At 42.2% G+C, this 27140-nt stretch overlaps 1 protein-coding gene across 1 annotated transcript in view; it reads left to right on the top strand.

The window, feature by feature from the left end:
• Positions 1–18574, top strand: part of LOC140522103 (uncharacterized) — a 45013-nt gene extending 26439 nt beyond the window's left edge. Inside the window, 2 exon segments of the mRNA XM_072637154.1 lie at positions 13086–13376; positions 13461–18574. Coding sequence (XP_072493255.1) covers positions 13086–13376; positions 13461–14840 — 1671 coding nt within the window. The 3' untranslated portion in view covers positions 14841–18574.
• The last annotated feature ends 8566 nt before the right edge of the window (positions 18575–27140 follow it).

Genomic DNA, 27140 nt, shown 5'->3' with positions numbered 1-27140 from the left:
CCCCTCCCCCCTTATCCAAGTCCCTTTCTACTTCCCTGTTGGATGAGGTAGATATCTGTACCCATCTCAGCATGTATATTATTCCCTCTTTTTGATAAGAGAAAGACTCAAGCCCTCCATTCCCAGCTCCCCTGTGTTCCCCTTCACTGTAATAGCTCTTCTTTGCTTCTTTTCTGTGAGATAATTCACCCCCATGTACCTTTCCCTTCCTTCTTCTTGCAGTGTCATTCTCTTTCTCACTCCTTAGTTTTGTTTTCTTCAATATCACCCTATCACAATTAACGTATACTGTCAATGTATACTCTGTCTATTTGCCCTAATAGTCATAAAGTTCTTCAGAGTTCCAAGTATCCTCTTCCAATGTAAGAATATAAACAATTTAACCTCATGGGACCTTTTGTTTTCTCTTTCCTATTTACCTTTGGATGTTTCTCTTGGGTCTTGTATTTACAGACCCATTTGTTGTTCAGCTCTGGTCATTTCCTTAGGAATGCTTAAATATCCTCTATTTATTGAATGTTCATTTTTTCTTTCCCCTGAAGGATTTTATTCACTTTTTCTGGGTATGTGGTTCTTGGTCACCATCTTAGTTCCTTTGTCCTGCTGAATATCATATTCCATTCTCTCTGATTTTTTTTTTTTATGTAAAAGTTCCTAATTTTTTGTGTTAGCCTGACTGTGGCTCCATAACATGTGAATTGCTTCTTTCTGGCTGATTATGCTCTTTTTTTTTCCTTGACCTGGGAGCTCTGGAATTTGTCTATAATATTCCTGGGAGTTCTCATTTCACGTCTTTTTTAGGAGGTGATTGGTGGGTTCTTTCAATTTGTGTTTTGCCCTTTGGTTCTTAAGATATCAGGTCTGTGACAAGAAAATACCACATGGGGTCATGGAGGGTCAGACATGACTGAAGCAACTGACAGCAACAGTGACATCCATATAGAAGGTGTTGTAGAGTATTGTATGAGATGTTGGTCTAATGCTAATTTCCTTCCAGACTCCACAGTGTTTACTTTAACCAATAAGGAGTATTGCCTCAATCAGTCTATTTTCCATTTTACCAAACATGGTGTTTCTGAGTTCTGATGATTCTGAGTCTCCCTTGTTTGATCTGTTCCATTCATTTCTCTCTCTCTTTCTCTCTTCTCTCTCCCCTGCTCCCCATCCCACATAGTGCTGACCAATGCTGTCTACTTTAGTCTGATGTCTCTTCCTCCTACATTCTTACTTCTTTTCATCATTCCCCTTGATAATATTGTAGTGATTTTATTTTTCCCAATAATTGTTGTTATTTTCTTCAGCTGTGAAATATGTCAGTCATCATTTTGTTATTATTACTGATGTTTTTCAGCCATGTCCAAGTCTTTGCGACCCCATTTGGGGTTTTCTTGGCAATGAGGTTGGAGTGGTTGTTATTTCTCCAGTTCATTTTTCAGATGAGGAAACTGAAGCAGACAGAGTTAAATGCCCTGCCCAGGATCACATAGCTAGTAAGAGTCTGAAGCTGAATTTGAACTCAGATTTTCCTAACTCCAGGCCCAACATTCTATCCACTCTGCCCCCATTATTTCATGACTATAGAATTAAATGTCTATATATTGTCGTTAAGTCTTCATTTGAGTTTGAATCTTTTATCTTTGAACCAATATCCATTTTTATTTTATTGCAGAATAAAAGGCTTTATTCATAATTTCTGCCTTTTTATGTATGTTTGAGTATCTTTCTGCCCCAGACCACAATTACTTTTTTCAAAAATTCCATGGGGTACAAAGCAACAAACACTGTCTTCAATTCTGATTTGATTTCTAAAGACATTTGACTTTTTTAATCATTGAACATCCCTTTTTATCCCTCATTGCTATATATATATTTTCAGGATAAATCTCCCTGTGCTTCATACTGAGCTTCACTGCTCTCTGGAACACATTGTTTCATTCTCTCCTCATATCTAGTAGGTTTGGAATAGTCTTAAATATTTCAGTTTCCTTTTCATTGCATTTGAAAGTTTTTCTCTTACTGGCTTTTAGAAACCTCTTAGCCTCAAGGACCTGACAGTCTAAAAGAAGAGGACAACACACAAACACACAAATGATAAACAGTTTGGAGTAAGCCCCTGTTCAGGGGCTCAGAGCTAAGCCCCAGAGGTGTTGAGCCATCTGAGAAATGAAATGTCTGAAATGGGCTTTCTACTTAAATGAAGGTTGGAGTTCATAACCCCATCCTGTAGGGAGGAGAGATGAACATGGAAGGCCTGCATAGGACAGAGGTCTTAAAGATCTTTTGTTGGGTGTTAGGCATTCATGGATCAGTTATTGATAAATAAGAGGGCTGTCTTCCTGAAGTGAAAGCCCATGTGATGAATACTCCGCAATGAAGAAGAGTAACTCTAGAGACCCTAGTGAAAAACAAGGATTATAAACTCTTGGGAATCTCAATGTCCAATAAACACCTTAATTGTTTCAAAGAAAAATAACAAAGGAAGTGAAAATTTATATCTAGGTTAAAAAATAGACCATGTGTGAGGTATTTTTAAAGAAGAAATTACTATGATCAAATATAAAGTATAATGTGGATGGAGAATTATTCCCAAATGTCAGAATCTCTGATAACTTGAATCATATCCTTATATGGAAATTGAAGACCAACAAATTCGAGGCATATTGACCAAATATTCATTGTGCATGTAACAGATTGGAAATATCAACGACTGTTCACAAGTGTCCAGGCATTATCAGATTTGGCTTGTCTTGCTTGTATATGACCTCTTCTTTTGACGTTTGTCCTCCCAAATTTCCAGAGTTCTAGAGGTATGTTTAGAGCCTTTACTTCTCTTGAGGAAACTGTCAATATCTTTCTGATGCATTAGTTGAAATACAACCTATAATAATTAAATGTTGCTCTTTTTTTAACATAAGAAAGAACCTTCCACCATTACTCTTATTTCTGTGTAACCAAGGAACTGCATATGGCTCCATTCTCTGATGCGTGTGGTCATTTTGACCTGGTAGTAACAACAGGAAAATACAGGTTTACTAAATGGATGAGGTAATCAAAGGAATGAACAAAAAATATCATGGCAGATTTGAAACTGTGTTATAAAGCCATAATTATCAAAACAATGTGGTCCTGACTAAGAATTGAAGTGATGGATCCATGGAGTAGATTGATATAAAGTACCTTATATTAAATGACTGCAGTGATCTGGTATATGATTAACCCAAACCCAAGGGCCTTTCAGGAACTCTTAGTGTGTTGGCTAGAAAAGGGAAATTGAATAGTTGCTCATCAGTGGGAGAATGGCTAAACAATCTCTGGTCTATAATTGTAATGGGATATTATTGTGTTATAAGAAATGACTAGGAGGACGATTTCAGAAAAAACCTAGAAAGACTTACTTGAATTGATGCAAAAGAAGTGAACAGAAGCAGCTGAACATTATATACAGTAACAGCAGTATGGATCAATGAAGAACTGTGAATAACTTCACTATTCTTTCTAATATAGTGACCCAAGAAAATGCTCAAAGGACCAATGCCAAAGTCTATTATCTGCCTCCAGAAAAAGGACTGATACTGTTTGCATACAGCCTGGAGCATGTTATTTTCCACCTTGTATCTTATATTCTTTTTCTCTTTTTTCCCCAAGTTTTTCTGTGCAAAGTTACTACTACAGAAATGTTTTACATTATTGCACATGTGTAACCCATGTCTTACTGTTTAGTTGGTTGTTGTCCGTTGTAGTCAAAGAGGACCAAAATGACATCACCAGGATCAAGTGAAATTTCAGTGTGTCCAGCTGTGGCTGATCAAACCAATACCAGTTCAGAATGTTCTATCACAGGTTGGGGACAGGTTGTCTGTGTGAAGATTTGGGGTGGATATCCCAGATTTGTGCATCCTGCTTTACTTTGTGCTGTCTCAATTCTGCTTTGCTCAAAGAGCACAGCATCCTCTCTGATGTGGGCACACATGCTGAGCGGTCCTGCACCACTGTCTCCCATGTGGCATAGTCAAATCCAAAGTTCTTCAGAGACACCTTGAGAGTATCCTTCTATTGCTTCTTACCACCATGCGATCCCATACCCCATGCAACTTCTCAATAAAATAGTCTTTTTGACAAGCGTACATTTTGCATTTGTTCAATGTGGCCAACCCGTTGCAGTTGCACTCTCTAAAGCACAGTTTGAATACTTGAGTGTTCAGCTCCAACAAGGACTTCAGTTTCTGGTACCTAATCCTGCCAGGTGGTCATCAGAATCTTCCTAAGAGTTCAAATGGAAGCAATTCAGTTACTTTGCACAGAACTGGTAGGTTCTCCATGTTTCACAAGCATGTAACAATAAGGCTAGTACAAAGGCTCTGTAGACCTTCATTATGATACTCTAATACCTCTTCTCTCCCAAACTATTCTTTGGGGTCTCCCAAACATTGAGCTGGCTCTGGCAACGCATGCATCAACCTCATTGTCAGTGTGTACGTCCCTGGAAAGTACATTGGTAAGGTAAGTGAACTTATCAATGGAATTCAAAATTTCTCCATTTGTTGTGACTGATGGTTCCACACATGGATGGTGTGATGGTGGCTGATGGAGCACCTGTCTTTTCTTGGTGTTAATTATGAGTCCAAAATTAGCACAGGAAGCAGAGAATTGATCCTTATGTTGTTGCATCTCAGCTTCAGAGGCTGCATTGAGTGCACAGTCTTGTGTAAAGAGAAAATCATGCACCAACACTCCCTCCACTTTGGTCTTCACTTGTAACCTTTTCAGATTGAAGAACTTGCCATCGGTACAGTCATTGACCTTGATGCTATGTTCATCCTCGTTGAAAGCATTTGTCAACATAGCTGTAAACCTCATGCTAAAAAACATAGGGGCAAGCTTCACAGCCCTGTTTCACTCCACTGCTGACTGGGAAGGCACGAGAGTATTGTCCATTATCCCGAACCTGGGCAAACATGCCATCATGAAATTGATGGACAATGTTGATGAACTTCTCTGGGCAACCAAATTTTGATGTAATTGTCCATTCACTATTAATAGTGTCAAAAGCCTTGATCAGATCTGCAAACGTTGTGTACAGACCACTTTTCTGCTCCTGGCATTTCTCCTGGAATTGTGGGGCAGCAATCACCATATCAACTGTTCTTAACCCTAAATGCCCTTTCTGAAACCTCACTGGCTCTCAGATGTATGCCTGTCTTCCAGGTGAAGGATCAGTCCATTAAGGAGTACTCTTTCAAGAATTTTACCTGCAATGACTAAGAGAGAGTTCCCCCAGTGTTTGTCACAGGACAATCTATTCCCTTTACCCTTATAGAGATGGACAGTGGAGGCATCCTTGAACTCTAGAGGATAACCTCCTCTTGCCATATAACTTGAAAAATTTCAGTCAGTTTTTGCATGAGCAATGGTCACCCTACCTTTCAAATCTCAGCTGGAATAGACTCAGCACCAGGTGCTTGGCCACATGAAATGAGCCTAATGGCCCTCTAAACGTGTTCTTCAGCTGGAAGTTCAGCTAAGGAGGGATTGACTTCAACCTGAGGTAAATGGTCAATGGCCTCAGCATTGATTGATGATGGTCTGTTGTTCCTAATCAATGTGGCTCCATCAGCACTGAGTAGTTGTGATGCACCATAGGTTTTCGGTCCATAAATATCTTTCAGGGAATCACAAAAGCACTTTGGATTGTTACTATCAGCACAAAACTGAATTTCATCTGCCTTCTCACTGAGCCAGGAATCCTGCATCTCTCTAAGCTTTGCTTATACTTTCCTTATGATGGAATTAAATGCTGCTTTCTTAGAGGTGAATGAGCTATCCTGCTGGTACATCTTGTGGAATACTTCTTTTTCATTTAGCAGCTTCCAAGTTTCCTCATCATTTTCATCAAACCAGTCTTGGTGTTTGTGAGTGTTCTGACCCAGATGAGCAAATGCAGGGCTGTGCATCAGATCTCTGAAAGCTGCCCACTCCTTTTCTGTTCCACTGTTCCCAACTGTGTGTTGGCTCAACTTTCCCTCTAAGTCAGCAATAAACTGTTTATGTTCAGAGATGAGCTCTAGTTTGTTGAGATTAATTCTTCTGGTATTCATTTTGCCTTGGGGGTGGTGCTTTTGATGAATGCAAATATTTAGCTTGGAAAGGATAATTCTCCAATAAGTGCAACACTGCACCACACATTGCCTCTGTCACTCTCACATCTTGTCTGTCTCTTCTCCTTACAATCACCTAGTCTATTAGATGCCAATGTTTGCTGCAAGGGTGCATCCATGAAGTTTCATTGCACTGAGGTAAACAGAAGACAGTGTTGGTGATGAGAAGGTCATACAATACACAAGTCTTCAGCAGGAAATGACCACCACTGTTGCTCTTTCCACCTCCATTCCTCCCTAGGACTCCCTGTCAAGTCTGCTTTGTGAGCCTACTCTAGCATTAAAGTCACCCAGAATTATAAGCTTGTCCTCTTTTGGCACAGTGATGATAAGGGTCTCTAGGTCTTCATAAAATTTCTCTTTGACTTCATCAGGCTTTGTCATTGTGGGAGCATAGGCCCTGATGGTGGTTGCATGGCATTTTCCTGCAAATGGCAATCACATTGTCATGAGCCTGCCATTCACTGTTTTTGGCAGGCATAGCAGCTTGTTGATTAGATTAGTTTTGATTGCAAAATGCCCGCCAGTTTCACGGCACTCCCCTTCACTGCTCCCACTCCAGAAGAAGGTGTATCTAACTTCAGTAAGGTGGCCTTCTTTTGCCAACCTTGTTTCACTCAGGGCTGCTCTGTGGATGAGATACCTGTTCAGTTCTCTTGCAACAAGAGCAGTTCTTCCAGGTCTACTGGATTTTGTGTTATCTATTAGTGTGCACACATTCCATGTGCCCATGGTGAGTAAATGTTTTGTTGTTTGCAGATTTTCCATACATTTTATAATTTTTGTGTGTTTTGACTGCATAGTGGGATTCCTCAACTGCTACGGTAATCAGGATAGGGTGTTGGGTAAACAGACAGTGTTTAGGGCACTTTTTCTAGCCCCTGTCCTCACACCAGGAGTTGAGCAATGCAATCCTTAGAGGCTGCTCAGACACCCAGGGGGCTGAATTGTCCCACTGCTGCTTCCACTGAGAAACAATGCTGGGCCACCTGTGTGCAGGGTCATGACTATAGCTCCCAGTGTATCCACACCTGCTGCTTCATCACTTGCCTACTGCCAGAAGACTTTGAGGTATAATAGTCAAATGGTGTGGGTGATGTCTTTTGATTCATGTGTGAATTGGATTTAAGTGAGGCAGAGTTGTATGAAGTCATCAGCCTCACTCCCTCCAGAATCATCATAGTTCAGTGGCAGGACCAAGTGAAGATGGCGGGCACTGTCTCAGGAAGCAGTGATGTCTTGTCTAACTAAGCTCTAAGTACTCCATATCACCTGCTCCATCTGCCTTCATGGCCACGGCAAAAAATTATTCTCATCCACCCATTCCACCAGAGGAAGTTTTTGCATACTTGAGGTAGACACCCCCCTAACTCACCAATGGATTTGGAAACACTTAGCTACCCTCAACCTGGTTTACTAGAGTGTGACCAATGCACATGCTGCACCTTGTTGGAGCCACAGGTGAGAATTAGGTGGAACAGGTAGATACCAAAGTTGGAAAGAACCTCAAATAGGGCTCTGCAGTCATCACACCAAAGGTACTGGTCTTCCCTGAGCACACTCTACACCTACACTATGGAAATTAGTGGCAGAGGGAAGAGAGGGAAAGAGTGATCGAATCTGGAACTGAAAGGTATAGAAAAAAAAACATTAAAAAAAACCCTGTAGTAAGGGGAAATAATATTTCAGAAAATGTATACAAGGAAAATAGAGGTTCTCCACCATTCAGCATGGCACCATTCACCGACTGCAGCAAATGGAGAAATTGTGAATCTTCTTTGAATCCCATTACAATTATCTTAGGAAGATTTTGAAGGTCACCTGGAAAAGTACTGCACTCTGGCTTTCTCACATTAGATTGCCAATCATTCACGTGCTATAGCAAAGAGCACAACTCTGATGGTCTGGCCACGTTGAAAAGCCAAAAGTATGTTTTCCTAAAAGACTTTTATGGAGAACACATGCAAAGTAGGCACTGACAATGTGGTCAGAAGACATAATACAAGGGCATTCCAAAGGTCTCTGAAGCATTTTGTAATCAGTGGTGAGTCATCAGAGACAGTGAGAAAGGACTACCCAGAATAGCTTATCAGCATCAAAGAACATGGTGCAGAATTGTAGCATGTCAAAAGAATAGTGAGATGGACAAATGGAGAGGCCTCTCCACCCCAAATATTCATGTGGACTGTTTGTTCCCAGCCTGTGGTAAAGCCTTCTGGCCTCTTTTAGTCTGATCATCCATGGTCACAAACATTGTACGTTCAACCTTACGTAGTGATGTCTTTTTAGGCTGCTTTGAACACAAAAATCCAACAACAATGAACAACTACCTTACTAAATATTTTATTAATGAAATAGTAAGTTATCGACGAATGCAAGCAATCATAAAGAGAAGGTAGAGATGCTTTGGCCATGACAGTTTATATTTAGGGCATTCTCAAGACCCAATGTAATGACATAATTCTCCTTCACTTGGCTGAAAAGTCTCATCTCCCTTAGTTCAGTTCAGGTTATAATTAAATATCTCTTATGAATCGTTTTCATGTTTTATCTGGATAGAACTTTGATTCAGGCTCTGAGGTAATTAGCTAGATATTTTTCTTCCCTCTCCTTTAATCAAACATTCATTCTGCCCCTCACACCCCAGAATACACTCTACTTGCCAGCTTCTCACAAACCTGATATAATATTATTTAGAACATTGCTTTTATCAGTTCAAATAAGGAAGAAATTTCACATTTCTCTCGTTCCTCTTCCTGAGATCTTTCAGAATCACAGATAACAACACAAAATTTGTCCCACATTCCATAGTAAGACATTCTTCAGGTTTATTCCAACTGCTCATATCAAATACTTTTCTCAATTTTCAGTGACTTCTCAGTGACTATGGTTTTAAGTATTGACTCTCTTACTCAACAAGGATATGACTCTTAGGTCAGTCCCCTTTTTGCACTTCAGTTTCCTCTTCTCACTTGATATGGGTTAGACTGCCTGAATTCTGGAGTCTTTTTTAGGTCTCAGTCTTGTGACTCTTGATGTTTTAGGAGCTGGTGACATTCCAGGATGTGTCTGTGGACTTCACCCCAGAGGAATGGGACCTCTTAGACCATCCTCAGAAGAAATTTTACAAGGAGGTCATGCAGGAGATTGCCCAAAACCTACTCTCCTTGGGTAAGGACATTTCCCCTGGCCCCTCTGCTATCAAAGGCAGTATCTTCATCCCTTATTGTGCTGGCTTTGGATCATTTATCAATTACCAGGAAGGGAAATGGGGTGTTCTTCTGTCCTTCTGCTGCCTTCTACATCAGACTAGATGGTGTGAAGATAACATGTATGTTCCCTTGTTGCTCCTGTAAGCTGTCTCTTGGCAATTCTAGGTAGCTTGAAGTCAAAGATCAGATCAGTGGTGAAGCATCTCAGTTATAGCACTAATCCTCTGGATTATTTACCCCAAGCTCTCCCTGGACATTCATTGTTTTTGCCAGATCTCTGTAAAGTGCTCAGAAAGTATAGTTCTCTTTGTACCCTCTTCCTCTTTGGGATGGGCCAATTATTTAGGATATCTTTCTTTTTGACAAGCATCAGTTTGAAACTCTCAGCTTCTGGGTGTGCCAAGTGTCACATGTTTCTCCTTAGTCTTTCTTTAAATTGCCTCCACTATCCAGTACAGGTGGTGGAAAAGGATGGAGGGAAATGAATCTTTGTCTTCACCTGTTGTTCATCAGCTGTTGTGTAGAGTACTTCTTTACAATATTATGTTATTAGCTCATATTATTATCCCCATCTGGCATTTGGGAAAACTGAAGCAAACAGAGGTTAAGTGACTTTTCCAGAGACACACAGTTAGTAACTGTCTGAGGCTGGATTTAAACCTTGGCATTCCTCATTCTCATCCCAGGACTCTCTCCTCTGCACTACCAGCTGCCTCTTAATTTCTAGATTATGGAAAGTCTGCAATGCATCCCTCCTATGGTGAAGGTGCACCATGATTTAATTTTCTCATTCCCAGTTGGCTCCATGACCTTCTCCCCCACCTTTCCCCAAAGTTCTCAAAAATGAATGCTATGAAACCATGCTTAAGGGCTTCTGGGAACCATCCTTTGCTCCTTGCTCTCATGCCCCCTATACATGGTAGGAATCACAGACTGGCTAACAATTTGAATTTGAGTAAGCTTCATGGAGTTCCCCAAAAGGAGAATCTCGCCATGAAAGGCACTCCTTGAAGAAACAGTGAAAAGGTTTTATAGGTTTCTTGGGTGGATAGGAGACAAAGCCAAAACTGATTCATCAAGCTCTAGTTTTCTGGAGGTCAGTGCTGATATGGCACATCTTTTTTTGGTTACAGGCATTAATGGAAGAAGTCAGATGTGTGTGAGCATGTTGGAGTGATTCTCAAAATGGAGCAGCTTTGTATGTATACTATTTTCCCTAAAGAAAACTCAATTTTAAGTTTTTCTCCATGTTCATTCCTTATTCCACATCCTTAGGGCTTCTAGTTCCCAGAGAATGTTTGGCTTTTTATTTGGAGGAAAGGGAAGTACCACAAAAGCTGGAACAAGAAGGCCTGAGGAGCTGCTGTACAGGTTAGTGACATGAAAGCAGGTATATGAGAGCTGTGACTCTGGGTCTTGGGGCAGTGCAAGTGCTAGATTTGGGGGCAGGAACACCTGACTTGGAATTCTTTCTCAGAGATTTTTAGTTATCTGCCACTCACATAGAATTAATCCTAGGATATACTTTACGTAAATCATCAACCCATGTGCCCTCCTTGATCTCCAAGGCTCGATCTTTGGACCCTTCTTGGTGAACTGTTTGGCAGATTCATTGAATCTGACAGCCACTCTCAGTCTGATGAAGTGGGTAGTAGAAATTCCCAGGTGTTCCATAGTAAGAGATTCTTCAAGAACCTACAAAGAAGTCTCTGTAATCTTTACCATGCATCTGGTCAGGTCCCATCAGGTTTAGAACTAGAGAAAGTTCACTGAAATAGGAGATAAGGTGTAAAAAGGAGAGAAACAAGGCTGAGGCCAGAAGCTGCATTTGACAAATAAGACAGAGACCAGAATATAGGGATTGAGGTAGAAGCTGGGGCCTGGCATCAGTCATGGGTCCTGGCAGTCCATCAATAAGCATGGATTAAGCACCTCCAGTTTTCTAGGCACCTCATCAAGTTTTAGGAAGGGAAAAGGCAGTTCCTGCTGTCAAGGAGCTGCCCATCTGTCATAGAAACATGGAAATGGTTGAGAAGAAACAACAGATCAGGAAGCTTGGTCTTAATTGATCTAGGGAAAGGAGAATGTTTGGGAGCAGAAAGCTATCTAGTTCAGTGGGATACATTGGAATAAAGGGGAACTGTAGGTGTGAAATTAATAATTGTTTAAGGAGAATAGAATTGGGGAGGATTCAGAATCGAGAAAAGAATGAGAAAAAATCCAGGTACACATCAGCCATATTGCAGAATCAGTTCCAGACTTTGGTGGTAAAGCAAATATTGCAAGCAAGTGAGTCACCTGACCTTTTTTTTCAGTGCGTATAAACGTTATGTTTCTAATATACTGTTGCCTATTACATGCATAATACTATTTAGCTTTTTAAAAGGACATATTTTCATTTGGAAATATTTCATTGGTAATAAAAGCTATCCCAGCCTTCAGTGAGTCCTAATCTTCTTTCTGGTGGGGTCTCTGGTCCAGTGTTGCTGGCTGTTGACTCATCACAGTTGTGATTGCTCAAGGCTGGCATTTGCCATGGCAGTTTCTTACAATAAGGCAACAGTTAAGTTTGCCACCTAAAATGATTGACTCTTCTTTTCCCTTCAACTTATAAACCCATTCTAGGCTTATGAATTGGCCTGATTTCAATATTTTTGTGCTTTGGATAATAAGAGGACTGAAAGGGAGGGAGAGAAAAGTCAAGCATACAAAAATAAAACGTTTTTTCTTAAAAAATATAGAACAAAAGTAAGTGCCATGGAGAAGGGCCATCTAGTTCCATGAACAGATCATGCCCACTTTCAGGGTTGGTGGTCCAGTGTCACCTGCAGGGATACTTTTCAGGTCACTCAGTAATTCTGAGCTCATGGCCTGACTAGACATTGTAATAAGAATGCTAGGTCTGCCAGTTTCACAGACATTTCTGCAGACCCAATATGTTTGTCTCTGAAGCTCTTTGCAAGTCAAGTTATCCTGCAAATTTGAGCTAATGGCATTTTAAGACAATCATGTTTCTGTCTTTTATGACTCTTTTCTTCACCTGGGGAAGGACCATGTAGATCAGTTTATTTTCTTGCAATGGAGGGAAAGGTTTCTAATTATATATCTGTGTACATGTGTCTCTGTGTATATGTTTCACTGTCTGTTTTTTGCAGAAGGAATGATTAGACCTGGAATGAAAGAGACTACTGAAAAGCTAAGGATTTCTGCAAAGGAAACACATGAAGAAAACCTCATGAGTGATAGTCCCTGTGACATCACTGGGAGAGAAATTTGTGCTACAAATGACAGAATCCACACAGGAGAAAAACCTTATGGTTATCATCATTATGGGAAAAACATGAGTCAACAGTCATCCCTGAAATACTGTCAAAAAATTCATACTGGAGAGAAACCAGATGAGTCTCATGAATGTGGTGTATCTTTTAGGGAACACTCATCCTTCCTTTCTCCTCACGGTATTCACAGTGAGAGCAAACCCCACAAATGTAATCACTGTGGAAAGACTGGGAGTTGCAGCTCTAGTTTTGCTGTACATCAGAGCATGGAGACTGGAGAGCAACCTTATGGGTATACCAAACTTGGAAAGGCATTCCCACAGAGCTCCAGTCTTACTCATCATCAGAGAATCCACAATGGTGAGAAGTCTTGTGAATGTAATCATTGTGGAAATGGATTCAGATTTAAAGGTCACCTTACTGTACATCGGAAGATTCACACGAGGGAGAAACCATATGAATGTAATCAATGTGGAAAGACTTTCACAAGGAGCTCCAGTCTTGCTGCACATCAGATTATCCACACTGGAGACAAACCTTATGAATGTCATCAATGTGGAAAGGCATTCCCAAGGAGACCAAGTCTTGTTACACATCAGAGAATCCACACTGGAGAGAAACCTTATGAATGTAATCAATGTGGAAAGGCATTTGCAAGGAGATCAAGTCTTGTTACACATCAGAGAATCCACACTGGAGAGAAACCTTATGAATGTAATCAATGTGGAAAGGCTTTCAGAGACAGCTCCAGTCTTCCCGCACATCAGAGAATCCACATTGCACAGAAACTTTATGAATGTAATCAATGTGGAAAGGCTTTCAGAGACAGCTCCAGCCTTGCTGCACATCAGAGAATCCACACTGGAGAGAAACCCTATGAATGTAATCAATGTGGAAAGGCATTCGCAAGGAGATCAAGTCTTCTTAAACATCAGAGAATCCACACTGGAGAGAAACCTTATGAATGTAATCAATGTGGAAAGGCTTTCAGAGACAGCTCCAGTCTTGCTAAACATCAGAGAATCCACACCGGAGAGAAACCCTATGAATGTAATTAATGTGGAAAGGCTTTCACAAGGAGCTACAATCTTGCTGTACACCAGAGTATCCACACTGGAGAGAAACCTTATGAATGTAATCATTGTGGAAAGGCTTTCAGAAGAAACTGCGATCTTGCTGTACACCAGAGAATCCACAGTGGAGAGAAACCTTATGAATGTAATCAGTGTGGAAAGTCTTTCAGATACAGCTCCACTCTTGCTTTACATCAGAGAATCCACACTGGAGAGAAACTTAATGAATGTAATCAGTGTGGAAAGTCTTTCAGATACAGCTCCACTCTTGCTTTACATCAGAGAATCCACACTGGAGAGAAACCTCATGAATGTAATCAATGTGGAAAGGCTTTCAGAATAAAGCGCTGTCTTATTGAACACCAAAGAATCCACACTGGAGAGAAACCTTATGATTGTAATCAATGTGGAAAGGCTTTCAGAGGCAGCTACACTCTAGCTGCACATCAGATGATCCACACTGGAGAGAAACCCTATGAATGTAATCAGTGTGGAAAGTCTTTCAGAGAAAGCTCCACTCTTGCTTCACATCAGATAATCCACACTGGACAGAAGCCTTATAAATGTAATCAATGTGGAAAGGGTTTCAGAGGAAGCTCCAATCTAGCCGCACATCAGAGGATCCACACTGGAGAGAAACCCTATAAATGTAATCAGTGTGGAAAGTCTTTCAGAGAAAGCTCCACTCTTGCTTCACATCAGATAATCCACAGTGGAGAGAAACCTTATGAATGTAATCAATGTGGAAAGGCTTTCAGAAGAAAGTTCCATCTTGCTGTACACCAGAGAATCCACAGTGGAGAGAAACCTTATGAATGTAATCAATGTGGAAAGGCTTTCAGAAGAAAGTGCCATCTTGCTGTACACCAGAGAATCCACAGTGGAGAGAAACCTTATGAATGCAATCAATGTGGAAAAGCTTTCAAACAAAACTTCAGACTTATTCTACATCAGAGAATCCACATTTGAGAGAAACCTTATGAACACAATGAATGTGGAAAGGCTTTCGGTTAAAGCTCCACTCTTGCTGTACATCGCAGAATCCATACTGGAGAGAAACCTTATGAATTTAGTCAGTGTGGAAAAGCTTTGAGAACTAAACACCCTACTTGCTGCACATAACAGAATCCACAGTGGAGAGATACATGATGTCATAAAACCTTTTATATACATGATCACATTACCATACAATTCTGCTGAAAGCAAGTTGAAGAGACATAATTTCTAGGTAATCATTTAATTATGGCCAATTAATAATTAATAAAACAAGGGTCATTTAACTATCTCTTACAAACTAAAGATGAATCATGGAGACCTTTCAACATTTATATGCCCTTAGATAAGTGAGCGTTAACCTACAGGACTAAATCAATCCTGATTAGTTAAAACTTAATCAAAAGGAGTATTATAATGAGATTTTGACTTATTCTAATGAGGGACTCAGTGGGGAGACATGAATCTTCACTCAGTTTTGGATAGAGACTTATTTCTATCCAGATCACCATTGCCTGGGGCAGTCTGGATCAGAGAGGTCCACTTCCCCTCAGACTTGGTTTACTTAAATACAATGAGCCAGAGTCCACCTAGAATAAAATCTCTTTAAATTTTGGTCATATCTAAATTTTCCCGGTTGAATAAATCTTGCCCAAGATTTCATCTGCTCATCAGCCCTGCCCTTCAAAGACTGGTTGAATCACTTACAGTGGCCAATTTCTGAATGAGGAAATAGGAGAAAAGTTTAGTTCTCCTTCAGTAATTGTTTCTTTATATGGGAGAAATCTTCTTTTCTCTCACATCAGAGAATCCATTCTAGAGGACATCTCATTAATAGAATCAATATGAAAAGTATTAAGGGTAACATCATTCCTTATTTTCCATCAGAATTCACCTGAGATAGAAACCATATTCCTGTAATGAATGGGGAAAAACATTCAGATGGACTATTGAACTTGTTAGACACCAGAAATTTTACCTCATGAACAAGCCCTGTCCGTACTCAGGGAAGGTCTGCAGCCAGAGATCATCTCTTCCTTTACATCCAGGATTCCTAGTTGAGAGAAAACTTATTAATGTGCTCAGTGAGGACCAGCCTTTTCCTGGAAGAGGCAGGTCACCAGGCACCACATTCTTCACACTACAGGGAAGTCTTATAAAAGCAGTAATGGTAGGAAAGTCATCACCTGAGTCTCATAAATATTTTTATTTGTGTCCATTGGAGAAATCTTCCTGGAGAGAAGACTTAAGAATTTAATGAATGGGTGTTGGTCTTTCCCTGGAGCACAGACCTCACTAGATATTGTGTATTGCATATAGTGCATGAAGCCCTAGAAAGAAACTGAATTTATTTCAGAAACCCCAAAGTTGCTCATGACTTCCCTAAAATATGCCATGACCCCCTAGGATGAAGCCTGCCACTGGCTTCCTCACTTTACTGCACTCTCCCACTGTAGTGAGGGACCTTTCCTGCTTACCCTTCCAGCTATCCTAGGCTGGTAATGTGGTTCACTGCTCCAAAATTGGTTCAGAGCCATTATTGCAGGGTTGTTTTAAAGGGAATTTGGAAGGGTATAGACAAGTGATTGCCTCAGCTTGCCATCTTGGCTCCAGAAATCCTCATGCCCCTATTTTCAGGAAATACTCCCTTGATAGCTCAATTTTTCTTGAAAAGGACTCTTGTCTTTCCCATTCAGTTGTTTTCTTCTGTTTCTTTGCCATGGTCATTTCAGAAAACGATAATTCTCCTTGATATTCTCACAAATTATGAATTCATTTGAGGAAATCTCCCCTTTTCATTTCCCTTTCCTTCATTCCTCAGCTATTTGTAAGTGCTTATCAAACAGCCATTTTACTTTGTTCTTTTTCTTCAGGATATATTTACTTGTTGCTTCCTGTACAATATTAGGAATTTTTTTAATATGACTGTAGATAGTTTTAATTCTTTGAAAATTTCCTGTTCATATCCTTTGACCCTTAATCAATTGGGGAATGACTTGTATTCTTGTAAATTTGATTCAATTATGTATATACTTCAGAAATGAGGCCTTTATCAGAGACACCAGTTGTAAAAATTCTTTCTTTCTCTGCAGCATTTGTGTCTTGGTGTATTTTTTTCCTGAATTCAGTTTTCTGGCTGTTTTCCCCTTCCACTCTTAGGCACTGCTTTATCCAGATAATTAGCTTTCTTCTATCTATTTTAACCCAACTCTCTTCCCACTGGCTCTTTTCACCTCAGCCTCCACCTTCTCTCCTAGTTGTCCACCATGTCCCTGTTTTTAGAGTTTTATTTTCTGATTTCTTTATCTCTTCCTTCTTTATTTAGTTACATAATGCCCCCTTTGACCCCTTCTTTTCTCTCTTGAAGTGAAGTCTTTCATTCACGATCCCTTTTCCGCTATGAATTTTGATTCTTTTCTTTTTCTACACTTTTTCTTCTAAGGAAAATTCCTTAAGCTCATTCTTATTTCTCTTCCCTTTCTTTCTAGGCTGAACCATCATCCTTCAGTTCCTCTTCCGTATATTTATTCATTACTTAAATCCTGTGTGAGCACTCATACCTCAGAGAGAGCGTTACATTAGATGCCTTCAACAAACCCTTCACACTCAGAGATTCTTTTACTCTTACAAACGTTTTTTTCTCCCATCATTTGGACTACTCAGAGAGGCTTAGTCATCTCATCACAGTCACACAGCTGCTTAGGGGGAGAGCTGACACTCAGCCAGGTCACATCCCAAGGCTTACACTCTTTCCCCAAATATCCTTGGTGTTCTCAGGACTGTGTTCCCCAAAGTAAATGGAAGGATCCTCAGCCCTCCCTCTTCTCTTTCTGTCCTCACTTCCTCTCCCAGCATAGAGAGATATGGACATGGAAGGTGCAGAAGACAGATAGGTAATATAGACAGATGATACAAATACAGATATGAATGATATAAACACATGTGATAAAGATGAGGCCACAGTGAATGAGGGGTAGGGAGGTGACCTGAGAGTCAAGAAACCCAGCATCCAATCCTGATTCTCACCCATGCTGGCTGTGTTCTTCAACTTAACCTCTGAGTGCTAAACACAACTCCTCAGGACTCTGCTTTATAGAGAATATTCTAAGATGCACAGGTTGATGTTTGTGCATGGGAATTGCTCACACCAAATCACATCTGGATGAATCAGTGCCTCTATAGATACATTGCAGACAGCAAGGTGGTGCAGTGCAAGGAAACCAGGGCCTGGATTCAGTAAGAACTAAGTTCGAATCTTGCCTCAGAAGTTTACTTGATGTTAAACCCTGACCATGTCACTTCAACTCTGACTCTCAGTTTCCTCATCTGTAAAATGGTCAGTCCCCCATTAGTGCTATCTTTTAGTAGCACCTCCCTTTTAGTGCAGTTCTAAGGATAAAGGGAGATAAAATTTCAGTGTACTTTGCCAACATGAGGGCAATTGAAAATGTCACCCTTATAATAATAGTAATTAATATTATTATCACATCCTCCCTTAGATTATGAACCCCTCTGGAGCATGAAGCATTCCACTTTTTCATTTTTGTCCCAAGCACTTAGCGCTGGTTTCTTTCCCATCTTTTTTAAATGTCCTTTGACGTGATGAATTTCCAATGCAGGTCAAAGCAAACTTCTTCATTCTTTACTTTTCTTTGGGTATTTTGGTCTGTGTCTTCTTTTACAACACGACTAATCTGGAACTGGGTTTGCCTGACTGCACGTGTATAACATACGTCAGATTGCTTGGCTTCTCAAGAGAAAAGGAGTGGGAGGCAGAAAATTCGGAACTCAGAAATTTAAAAAAAAAAGTTTAAAATATCTGTTAGATATAATTGGAAAAAATAAAATATTTTTCAAAAGCAGAACTGCTTATTCCTGTGTTCATTCACTGTTGGTCCATGAAAGAAAGAAGCTGGGGGCTGGGATGCCAAACAGGAGGCTCTTTTAATCCCCCCAGGACAGAAGTGATTATTCAGAAATCAGTGACTCTCCAGTGTGTCTCTTACTCAGTTATTCTCACTTTCATGTCCTCACATTGGCACACAGATTAACACAGATCCACACCTCGGGAAAGAGTCACAAGCAGGGTATGGGATGGATTGCAGAAAGGGTCCTCACCTTCATGACGTCTAGAATGGGAAAATGGGGACAGGGGCAAATATAACCTTTGTTTCCTCAATGCTCAGAACTAATACAGTAATGTCATCTAGTGACTGGCGAAACTCGTTTCCCTAGGAAAGAGCCTCTGCTGGGCTTTTCCCAGGGGCCGAGGCTAGGATCTGTCCATGAGTCTCACCCTCCTCACTGCCTCCTTGAGTTCACACCTTCTCCAGCAGAGGGTGGTAGTGGGGCAGGTCCAGGAGCAGGGTCAGTGGAGGCACCTCCAAAGCCTACAAGCTGTGAGCTCCTGCTGTCTCTACCACCTGCCCAGGGTTGGAGCTCTCTCATGGTTATGGGGAATCTAGTCCAGGGACACAGAGAGAAGCCTCTCCTCATTTACCCAAACAAGTAGTACCAGTACTTAACATGAGCTTGCCTTTGCTCTTGATGTAACAGAGTTGGGGACATAAAAGAGTGAGGCTCCTCCCCCAGAGCCAGTCTCAGCCAGTGTGACTCAGTGTGGCTTACTGGGTCCTTTAGGTGAGGCTCTTACCAGCCCTGGGACTGTTTGGCATGTGGAGCCCCAAGGGATCTGTAGTGTGCTCTGCTCAGGATACCAAAGCTTCTTCCTTCCTGCCCTCCCAGGGTTCTGAGTGCTCTCTCTGCAGGTGTCTAAAGACCAGGATGGTCTCGCAATGATAACTCCTATGGTTACTGGTGCTCTGGGCTCAGAGGGAGACCCAGCAGAGCAGTGAAGGGTTTAGAAGATCACAGGTTACAAGGGATTAAAGACTCGATGGCCCCTCAATCCAGTGGGTGAGCAAGCTTAGGCTCCACAGAAGCAGATGGGGGTACACCAGCATGACCAGCACCAGGTTACAAACATTGGGAGGTCTATGGGAAAGATGGTTTCTGTCTCATGGTGACAGTCAATAAAACTACTTGCAAGTTGCTTACAATTTCATTTGTCTCCAGAAAATCTTCTTGTCCCTACACTTTGACTTGGACATTGACTTATTTCTGTCATCTACTTTTGTTCATTTCCTAGATTTCCAAGGAGACATTATGATGACTGTGTCTCCAGGATCCTTGTCTACATTCCCAGGAGAGATAGTCACCATCAGCTGCAAGGCCAGTAAGAGCCTAATAAGTTTGGTATTGTCTATGTTAATTGGTACCAGCAGAAGCCTGGCCAACCCCCAGGTTCCTCATCTACTATGCTACACCATTGGCATCAATTGCTACCAGCAATTGGCATTACCTGCCCAGTTCAGTGGCAGTGGGTCTGACACAGATTTCACTGTCATCCTCAGCAGTTTGGACACTGAAGATGCTGCAGATTATTACTGTCTGCAGCTTAGATTCTCCCCATTCCCAGAGTGCTTCAGCCCTGAACAAAAACCTTCCCAGGCTATTCAGAGGATTCAGCTCAGAGCAGCTTCCTCTGTACTCCCCAAGACAGAGAAGGCCCTGCCCTCTGTGCAGGCTCACATCTCCCAGGGCTTATAGGTCCCCTCCTTCTAAGGAAACCTTGTCAATCACAAACACTGTCTGCACAGCCAAGACAGAGTGAAGGTAGCCCAGGCCCTGGGAAACAAAGGGGAAAATCCAAATGGGGGAAATACTGACACTTCTAGTTCACTTGATCTCTTTGCCTGCACATAATGTTGTTTTTTTTTTTCTTGTTTGGAGCCTAAGTTTATGGTGAGTAGGCTTTGCTCTAGTTCTCTGTATCAAATGATAGAAAACTGTTGGTTGCCAGTGTTCAGTTGTGTCTGAGTGTTTATGACCCCACTTGGGATTTTCTTGGCAAATGTCCTAGAATGGTTTGCCATTTCCTCCTCCAGCTCATTTCAGAGATGAAGAAACTGAGGCAAATAGGGTTAAGTGATTTGTCCATGCTCACATAGCTAGCAAGTGTTGAAGGTAAGAACTGAACTCAGGAATATGAGTCTTTTGGATTCCAGGCCCAGCACTCCATCCACTGAGCCACCTGGCTGCCATGATATAGAGTACATGACTTTTTCTCCAGTCCTGGCCACACTGGGCTCACAGGGCAGGCTTCTTTATGATCTGGGCCTGACCAAATGCCAAGGTAAATGCTCTGACTCACCCAACCACTGCCTAGTGAAAGACTCATCATTTCCTCTATCTGGAGATCAATAGCCTTATGGGCTAAGAGTAATGTGTGTACCAGGAGGTTTGGAGTGGACCTCCCAGCAGGCATGTTGAGAGTTCCTTAGAGAGCTGGTGGCAGGGTCACACCCATTCACTGGCTATCTCTGTGAAGTGTCTCTGATTCTACTCTCTGCCCCAAGGTATCTCTTGGTGGTATGATGGCCCAAGGCCTTGTCCATTCCCTTTAGGACCAAGAACACACAAATGGGTTCAGTACTGCTCCAAGGCTTTCTAGCCAGGCTTTGTCACTGAAAAGAAGAGGAGATTGGCTCAACTCCTAGATTCATCGCAAGAGGGTCTTGAGTTCCCATCCTCCCCATCCTGTTCCCACACTCTTTCCTTCACTCTCATGGACCCAGTCCCAGGAGTGGACTTGCATGAAGTACAAGCATTTGCTTACATTGAATTTCTTTGCATGAATTTCCTTACATGTAAGAGTTTTCTTATATGAAATGAAACCATGGGAAGGCCTATTGAAAGGCTGATATGGAAAATAGTGGATATGGAAAATGAGCCATAGGCAGCCAGGGAAAGCAGATTTCCTGTAAGAGGAGGCCCTTGAGCTCAGCTTTAAAGAACAATGTGCTTTCCCAGAGGCAGAGGTGCATAGACTGCTTTTCAGGAATAAGGCACAGTCACAAAGGTGTGGAGATAGGAGATGAAATATCATTTGTGATGGAGAGCAAGAAAATTCTTTAGTTTGGATTGTAGAAGAAATAAAGGAATGTATCACATAATTTGTCTGGAAAGGGATGCTGAGCTTGTTGGCAAAGACTTTAGATGACAGAGTGCTTTGTATTTTATCCTAGAATCCCAAAGAAACCATCCTAATTTAATCAATCAGTCTGTCCATAAGCTTTCATTAAGCACCTTCCATGTTCCAGATACGTGAGGAGTTCTATGGTTAGCTGTGGGAGGACTAGAGACACTCATTTGCTATAGAGATACTTTCAGAGGCCTGGGAGGAACTGCCATTTTGTGTACTGGTTTACTAAAATGAAAACCTTTTCTAAATTACCAAATAAGAATGACACAATGAGGAAGAGTGAAGGAAGCAGCAAAAATTAGGAAGGAGGAGACTTAACTCTGAAGGTACCATCACAGCAGGAGGCTGAAATGGGGGTAGAGGGCTGAGGCTCCACCAGCCCAATGGTTTTCCACCAGTTGACCATCCATTAACCAGTCCAATATCCCATCATCTAGACCTAGACACCCCAAAGACTGGTACTACTTTATGGAAGAAAGCTTCCTTCCCTAGAAATGTGTTTCAGATAGCTCGTGTGTGTATAAGTGTCCCTTATATTCACTGGGACTGACATCTCATGCTCAGCCACAACCTCCACAGGCAGGGGAATTGCATTCTCTGTACCTGTATGTGATTCTTCATGGAAATTCCTTTCACTGACTTTGTAAATGCAAAAGAAGGGCAATATTTTGAGTCTCACCTTCAAACCTCAGATCATCAGGCTGTCAAGTGTGCCATTCAGTAAAATTTCTTCCATTGAGAAATCTTCCCATCTCCATCTTCCAACTGTGAGGTAGACCCAATGGTAGAACCTCATGGACTGAGTTAAGAGGAAGAACGATGGGAAAGAGGCAGGACTGTTTGCCCTGGGTGCTGCTCCCTGCTGTAATACAGACATTGGCTCACTATGTCCTCTTCTAACCATCTGCTCAATAGGGGATTGGTGCCATGATATAGAGCCTTATACTTTACTGTTCATCCAACAGTTCCCTTACCTGGAGAGTTCCCTCTAGGCTCACAATGAAGATTACATTGCTTTTTCTGTCATTCCTTAGGAAACTTGATTTAACCCCTCAGAGCATAGGACCATCACAATTGAGAATGACCTTCACTGACTCCAGTGAGACTTTCAATGCGGGAGTTTTGAAGAACACTGTGGAATGAGGTGAGTTGTGATGGAATATATCGAAGTAAGCAATAAACAGGGTGAAATATTTTTGAAAGACGAATTTGAAATTTCATGGAGTCTGACCCATTGGCTGTTGATGTCTGCTAATCTTAAGATCCCTAGATTTCTCTCCATTGTTTTAGCTAAAGTATAATTTGCCTTTTTTTGAGACTACTGTGTTCCCTAACCCATGACCTTTTGAGATCCCTGGGCAATTATAGGTATTTTGAAAGATGGGTTTTAGTAGCAAAAATGTACCCTGCATGAAACTACTCACATTCAATCCAGAGAATCATCTTCTCAGTCCTGGGAGACACTTAAGAAGATCCTTGATTTTTAGTTGATTCTTCCATAAAAATGAGACACAGAGATACTGTAATTTGTAAGTGATATGGCTATTCCTTTGGTGCAGAGTGAGGGATGGAGGGAGAAAGGTGGTAGAGCAATGGGGTAGGGGAGCTCTGAGAGATGATTGGGCTTGTATGTGGTAGCCCTAGGGGAATTCTGTCCCTGGGGTGAACATTGGAAGCCTAGGAAAAGGACAGGGAAAAGGAAGGTGGAGGGTAGGGCAGGGCAGGGTGGGATTCTTGGGATCAGTAGGACCTACTCTGAGTGGCTGACTGGAAGCAGAAGCACTAGAAGCTGAGAGAGCCTTGCCTTCTGGGAGCCATCTCTGCACAGGCAGGTGCCAGGTAGGTCTGAACTAGGACCCCTCCCCATTCCTCACTTCTACTGGCTGCCACTTGTATAGGACTTCCCTTTCTGACTTCTTCGTGAGTCTCCTCCTGCTATGCCAGGACCAGGCTTTCCTCCTGGTCCTGGCTCCCAGGGCTGCCCCTGCTACTTGTCCAGGCTCCCTGCCATATCTCAAAGTTCCTCAGGTGCCATCCCTGGTTTTGTCATTGGGTCACATATCTGACCCACATATTTCCCCCACAATATCTGATGGAGGCAGAGCTCTCAGTCTGGAGTCACTGAGGTTCTGATTGGTCTCATCCCATCTGGGGTCTCAAGCCTCCTCTGCCTCTTGGGTCTCTGTGGGAGTATGGAGGAGGGGTATAAGGCCAAAGGGAAGGAATTAGAGTGGGTGGCAAGTCCTTTTCAAGTCCAAGCAAAACTGTCTTCCAAGCCTGACCCTCCCTGCTGTCCTCAGATGTTGGTAGGGCTCTTTCCCCTTAGGGCCATACTAGGTGACTCCTCTGAGACTTCATTTTCTATAATTTGGAGCAGGTCAGCATCCAGCCTAGGAAAAAGAGGCAAGGACAAAACTCCCTGTTCTACCATCCTTGTCTTATCCCTCTGTAGCTCAGTCTACAGATGACCAAAGTTTGGAGCCAGAGGGAATGGATGGATGCTGGGACTCAGAAATGCTCATCCCAGGGCAGGGCAGTCCATCCCCAGAGCAGATCAGCATCATCAAAGATGGAATCTAAGAGAGCTAAGGGAGCTTCATCCTGTCAGACCCAGGTTGGCCTTTGCAGTGCTGTCAGCAGAGCACAAACTGTCCTCCTGCCTCAGACCACACATCTCCCCAGGTCTCTCTGAATCCCCCTCATTTACCATCTTTTAGTTCAAGTCAATAATCACTTAGGAATTGACTGCTCCTTGCCAAGCACTGTGCTAACCCCCTGGGGATGCAGAGAGAGGTTAAAAAAATAACCTCCCCTGCCCCCCATGCGTTCGCAGTCTAATTGGGAGAAAAACATCTCATCAGCTGTGTCCAAACCAGCTCTCTACAGTGTGGATGGGAGGCACCTGAGAGGGAAGCCTCTGGCACTTTCCTGACCTGGAAAAGCTTGTTTTCTGAAGGTGAGATTTTAGATGAGATGTGAAGGAAGCCAGGAGGCTCAGGTGAAGGGAGAGGATGAGAGACAGCCATTGGAAAGGCACAGACAAAGGAAGTTCAAGGATCAGTCAGGAGGCCAGTGCCCCTGGTCAGAGAGGAGAAGAGGACCAAAGTGTAAGAGAATGGAAGTTTGAGGCTGCTTTTATGGTGTCTGCTGTCTGCCAGGCACCGTATAATTATTATCTCATTAGATCCTGTTGGGAGCATTTCCTCAGGGTCCTTCCTATGGACAGCCAGAATAAGGGAGCATAGGTTACAGACAGGCAGTAAACTGCAGTTTATTTTTCCACTCAATAGTGTGACACTCTTTAGATAAAAGTATGTGTCTCAGAGTTCCACAGAGGACACAGAAACAGTCTCTCCTCCTGAGCTACATGACTCATACTTTGAAGTCTTGTAGGCAGGTTTACAAAGAAATTTGGGGGGGAGGGGCGGAGCCAAGATGGTGGAGTAGAAAGACACACATATGCTAGCTCCGAACCCACCGCCCATAAAATATCTGTAAAAAATAACTCCCAACAAATTCTGGAGCAGCAGAAGCCACAGAACAATGGAGCAGATGCGATTTCTGTTCCAGAGAGCCCTGAAAACCTCTCAAAAAAGGTCCTTCCCACTGCGGACCCAGAACCGAGCCCAGCCCTGTCTTGGCTGTGCAGCACCAAGAGGAGCGGATACAACCAGGCCTCAGGGACAGAATCTCCAGCAGCTGTGTGGGTCCCTGTACCCCCAGGTGACAAGGGTCGGTGAGAGGGTCTCTTTGGTGGGTTGAGAGGGGAGTGGAGTGCCCTCATAACTCAGGCCCCCTTGGGAGGCAGCAGCGGAGGCGGGAGCAGACCAGGGCTCCCCAAGCAGGCAGGACCTGGGGTCCATTGTTGAAGGTCTCTGCATAAACCCCCTGAGGGAACTGAGCCCATGGGGCGGCCCTGCCCCCACCTGACCACCTGAACTTGATCTCACACTGAATAGCAGCCCTGCCCCTGCCCAAAGCCCTGAGGCTAGGAAGCAGCATTTGAATCTCAGACCCCAAGCTCTGGCTGGGTGGATGTGGAGGCAAAGTGGCTGTGAGGATAATATTTAGAAGTCAAGTCACTGGCTGGGAAAAATCCCAGAAAAGGGAAAAAAATAAGACTATAGAAGTTTACTTTCTTGGTGAACAGGTATTTCCTCCCTTCCTTTCTGATGACGGAAAACAATGCTTACCATCAAGGAAAGACACAGAAGTCAAGGCTTCTGTATCCCAGCCCACTCAATGGGCTCAGGCCATGGAAGAGCTCAAAAAGAATTTTGAAAATCAAGGTAGAGAGGTGGAGGAAAAACTGGGAAGAGAAATGAGAGGCATGCAGGTAAAGCATGAAAAACAAGCAAACACCCTGCCAAAGGAGACCCAAAAAAATGCTGAAGAAAATAACACCTTGAAAAATAGTCTAACTCAATTGGCCAAAGAGGTTCAAAAAGCCAATGAGGGGAAGAATGCTTTCAAAAGCAGAATTAGCCAAATGGAAAAGGAGATTCAAAAGCTCACTGAAGAAAACAGTTCTTTCAAAATTAGAATAGAACAGATGGAGACCAATGACACTATGAGAAACCAAGAAATCACAAAACAAAACCAAAAGAATGAAAAAATGGAAAATAATGTGAAATATCTCATGGGAAAAACAACTGACCTGGAAAATAGATCCAGGAGAGACAATTTAAAAATTATAGGACCATTTGAAAGCCATGATCAAAAAAAGAGCCTAGACATTATCTTTCATGAAATTATCAAGGAAAACTGCCCTGAGATTCTAGAACCAGAGGGCAAAATAAGTATTCAAGGAATCCACAGATCACCACGTAAAAGAGATCGAAAAAGAGAAACTCCTAGGAACATTGTGGCCAAATTCCTGAGTTCCCAGGTCAAGGAGCAAATATTGCAAGCAGCTAGAAAGAAGCAATTCAAGTATTGTGGAAATACAATCAGGATAACACAAGATCTAGCAGCTTCTACATTAAGGGATCGAAGGGTGTGGAATAGGATATTCCAGAAGTCAAAGGAACTAGGACTAAAACCAAGAATCACCTACCCAGCAAAACTGAGTATAATACTTCAGGGGAAAAAGTGGTCTTTCAATGAAATTGAGGACTTTCAAGCATTCTTGATGAAAAGACTAGAACTGAAATGAAAATTTGACTTTCAAACACAAGAATGAAGAGAAGCATGAAAAGATAAATAGCACAGAGAAGTCATAAGGGACTTACTAAAGTTGAACTGTTTACATTCCTACATGGAAAGACAATATTTGTAACTCTTGAAACTTTTCAGTATCTGGGTAGCTGGTGGGAATACACACACACACATGCACATGCACATGCACACACACATAGAGACGGAGTGCACAGAGTGAATTGAAG

This window comes from Notamacropus eugenii, chromosome 1 (genome assembly GCF_028372415.1).
Source record: "Notamacropus eugenii isolate mMacEug1 chromosome 1, mMacEug1.pri_v2, whole genome shotgun sequence".
NCBI classification, from domain to species: domain Eukaryota; kingdom Metazoa; phylum Chordata; class Mammalia; order Diprotodontia; family Macropodidae; genus Notamacropus; species Notamacropus eugenii.
Note: the sequence above shows the minus strand (reverse complement) of the source record. Positions and strands in the feature narration are given on the sequence as shown.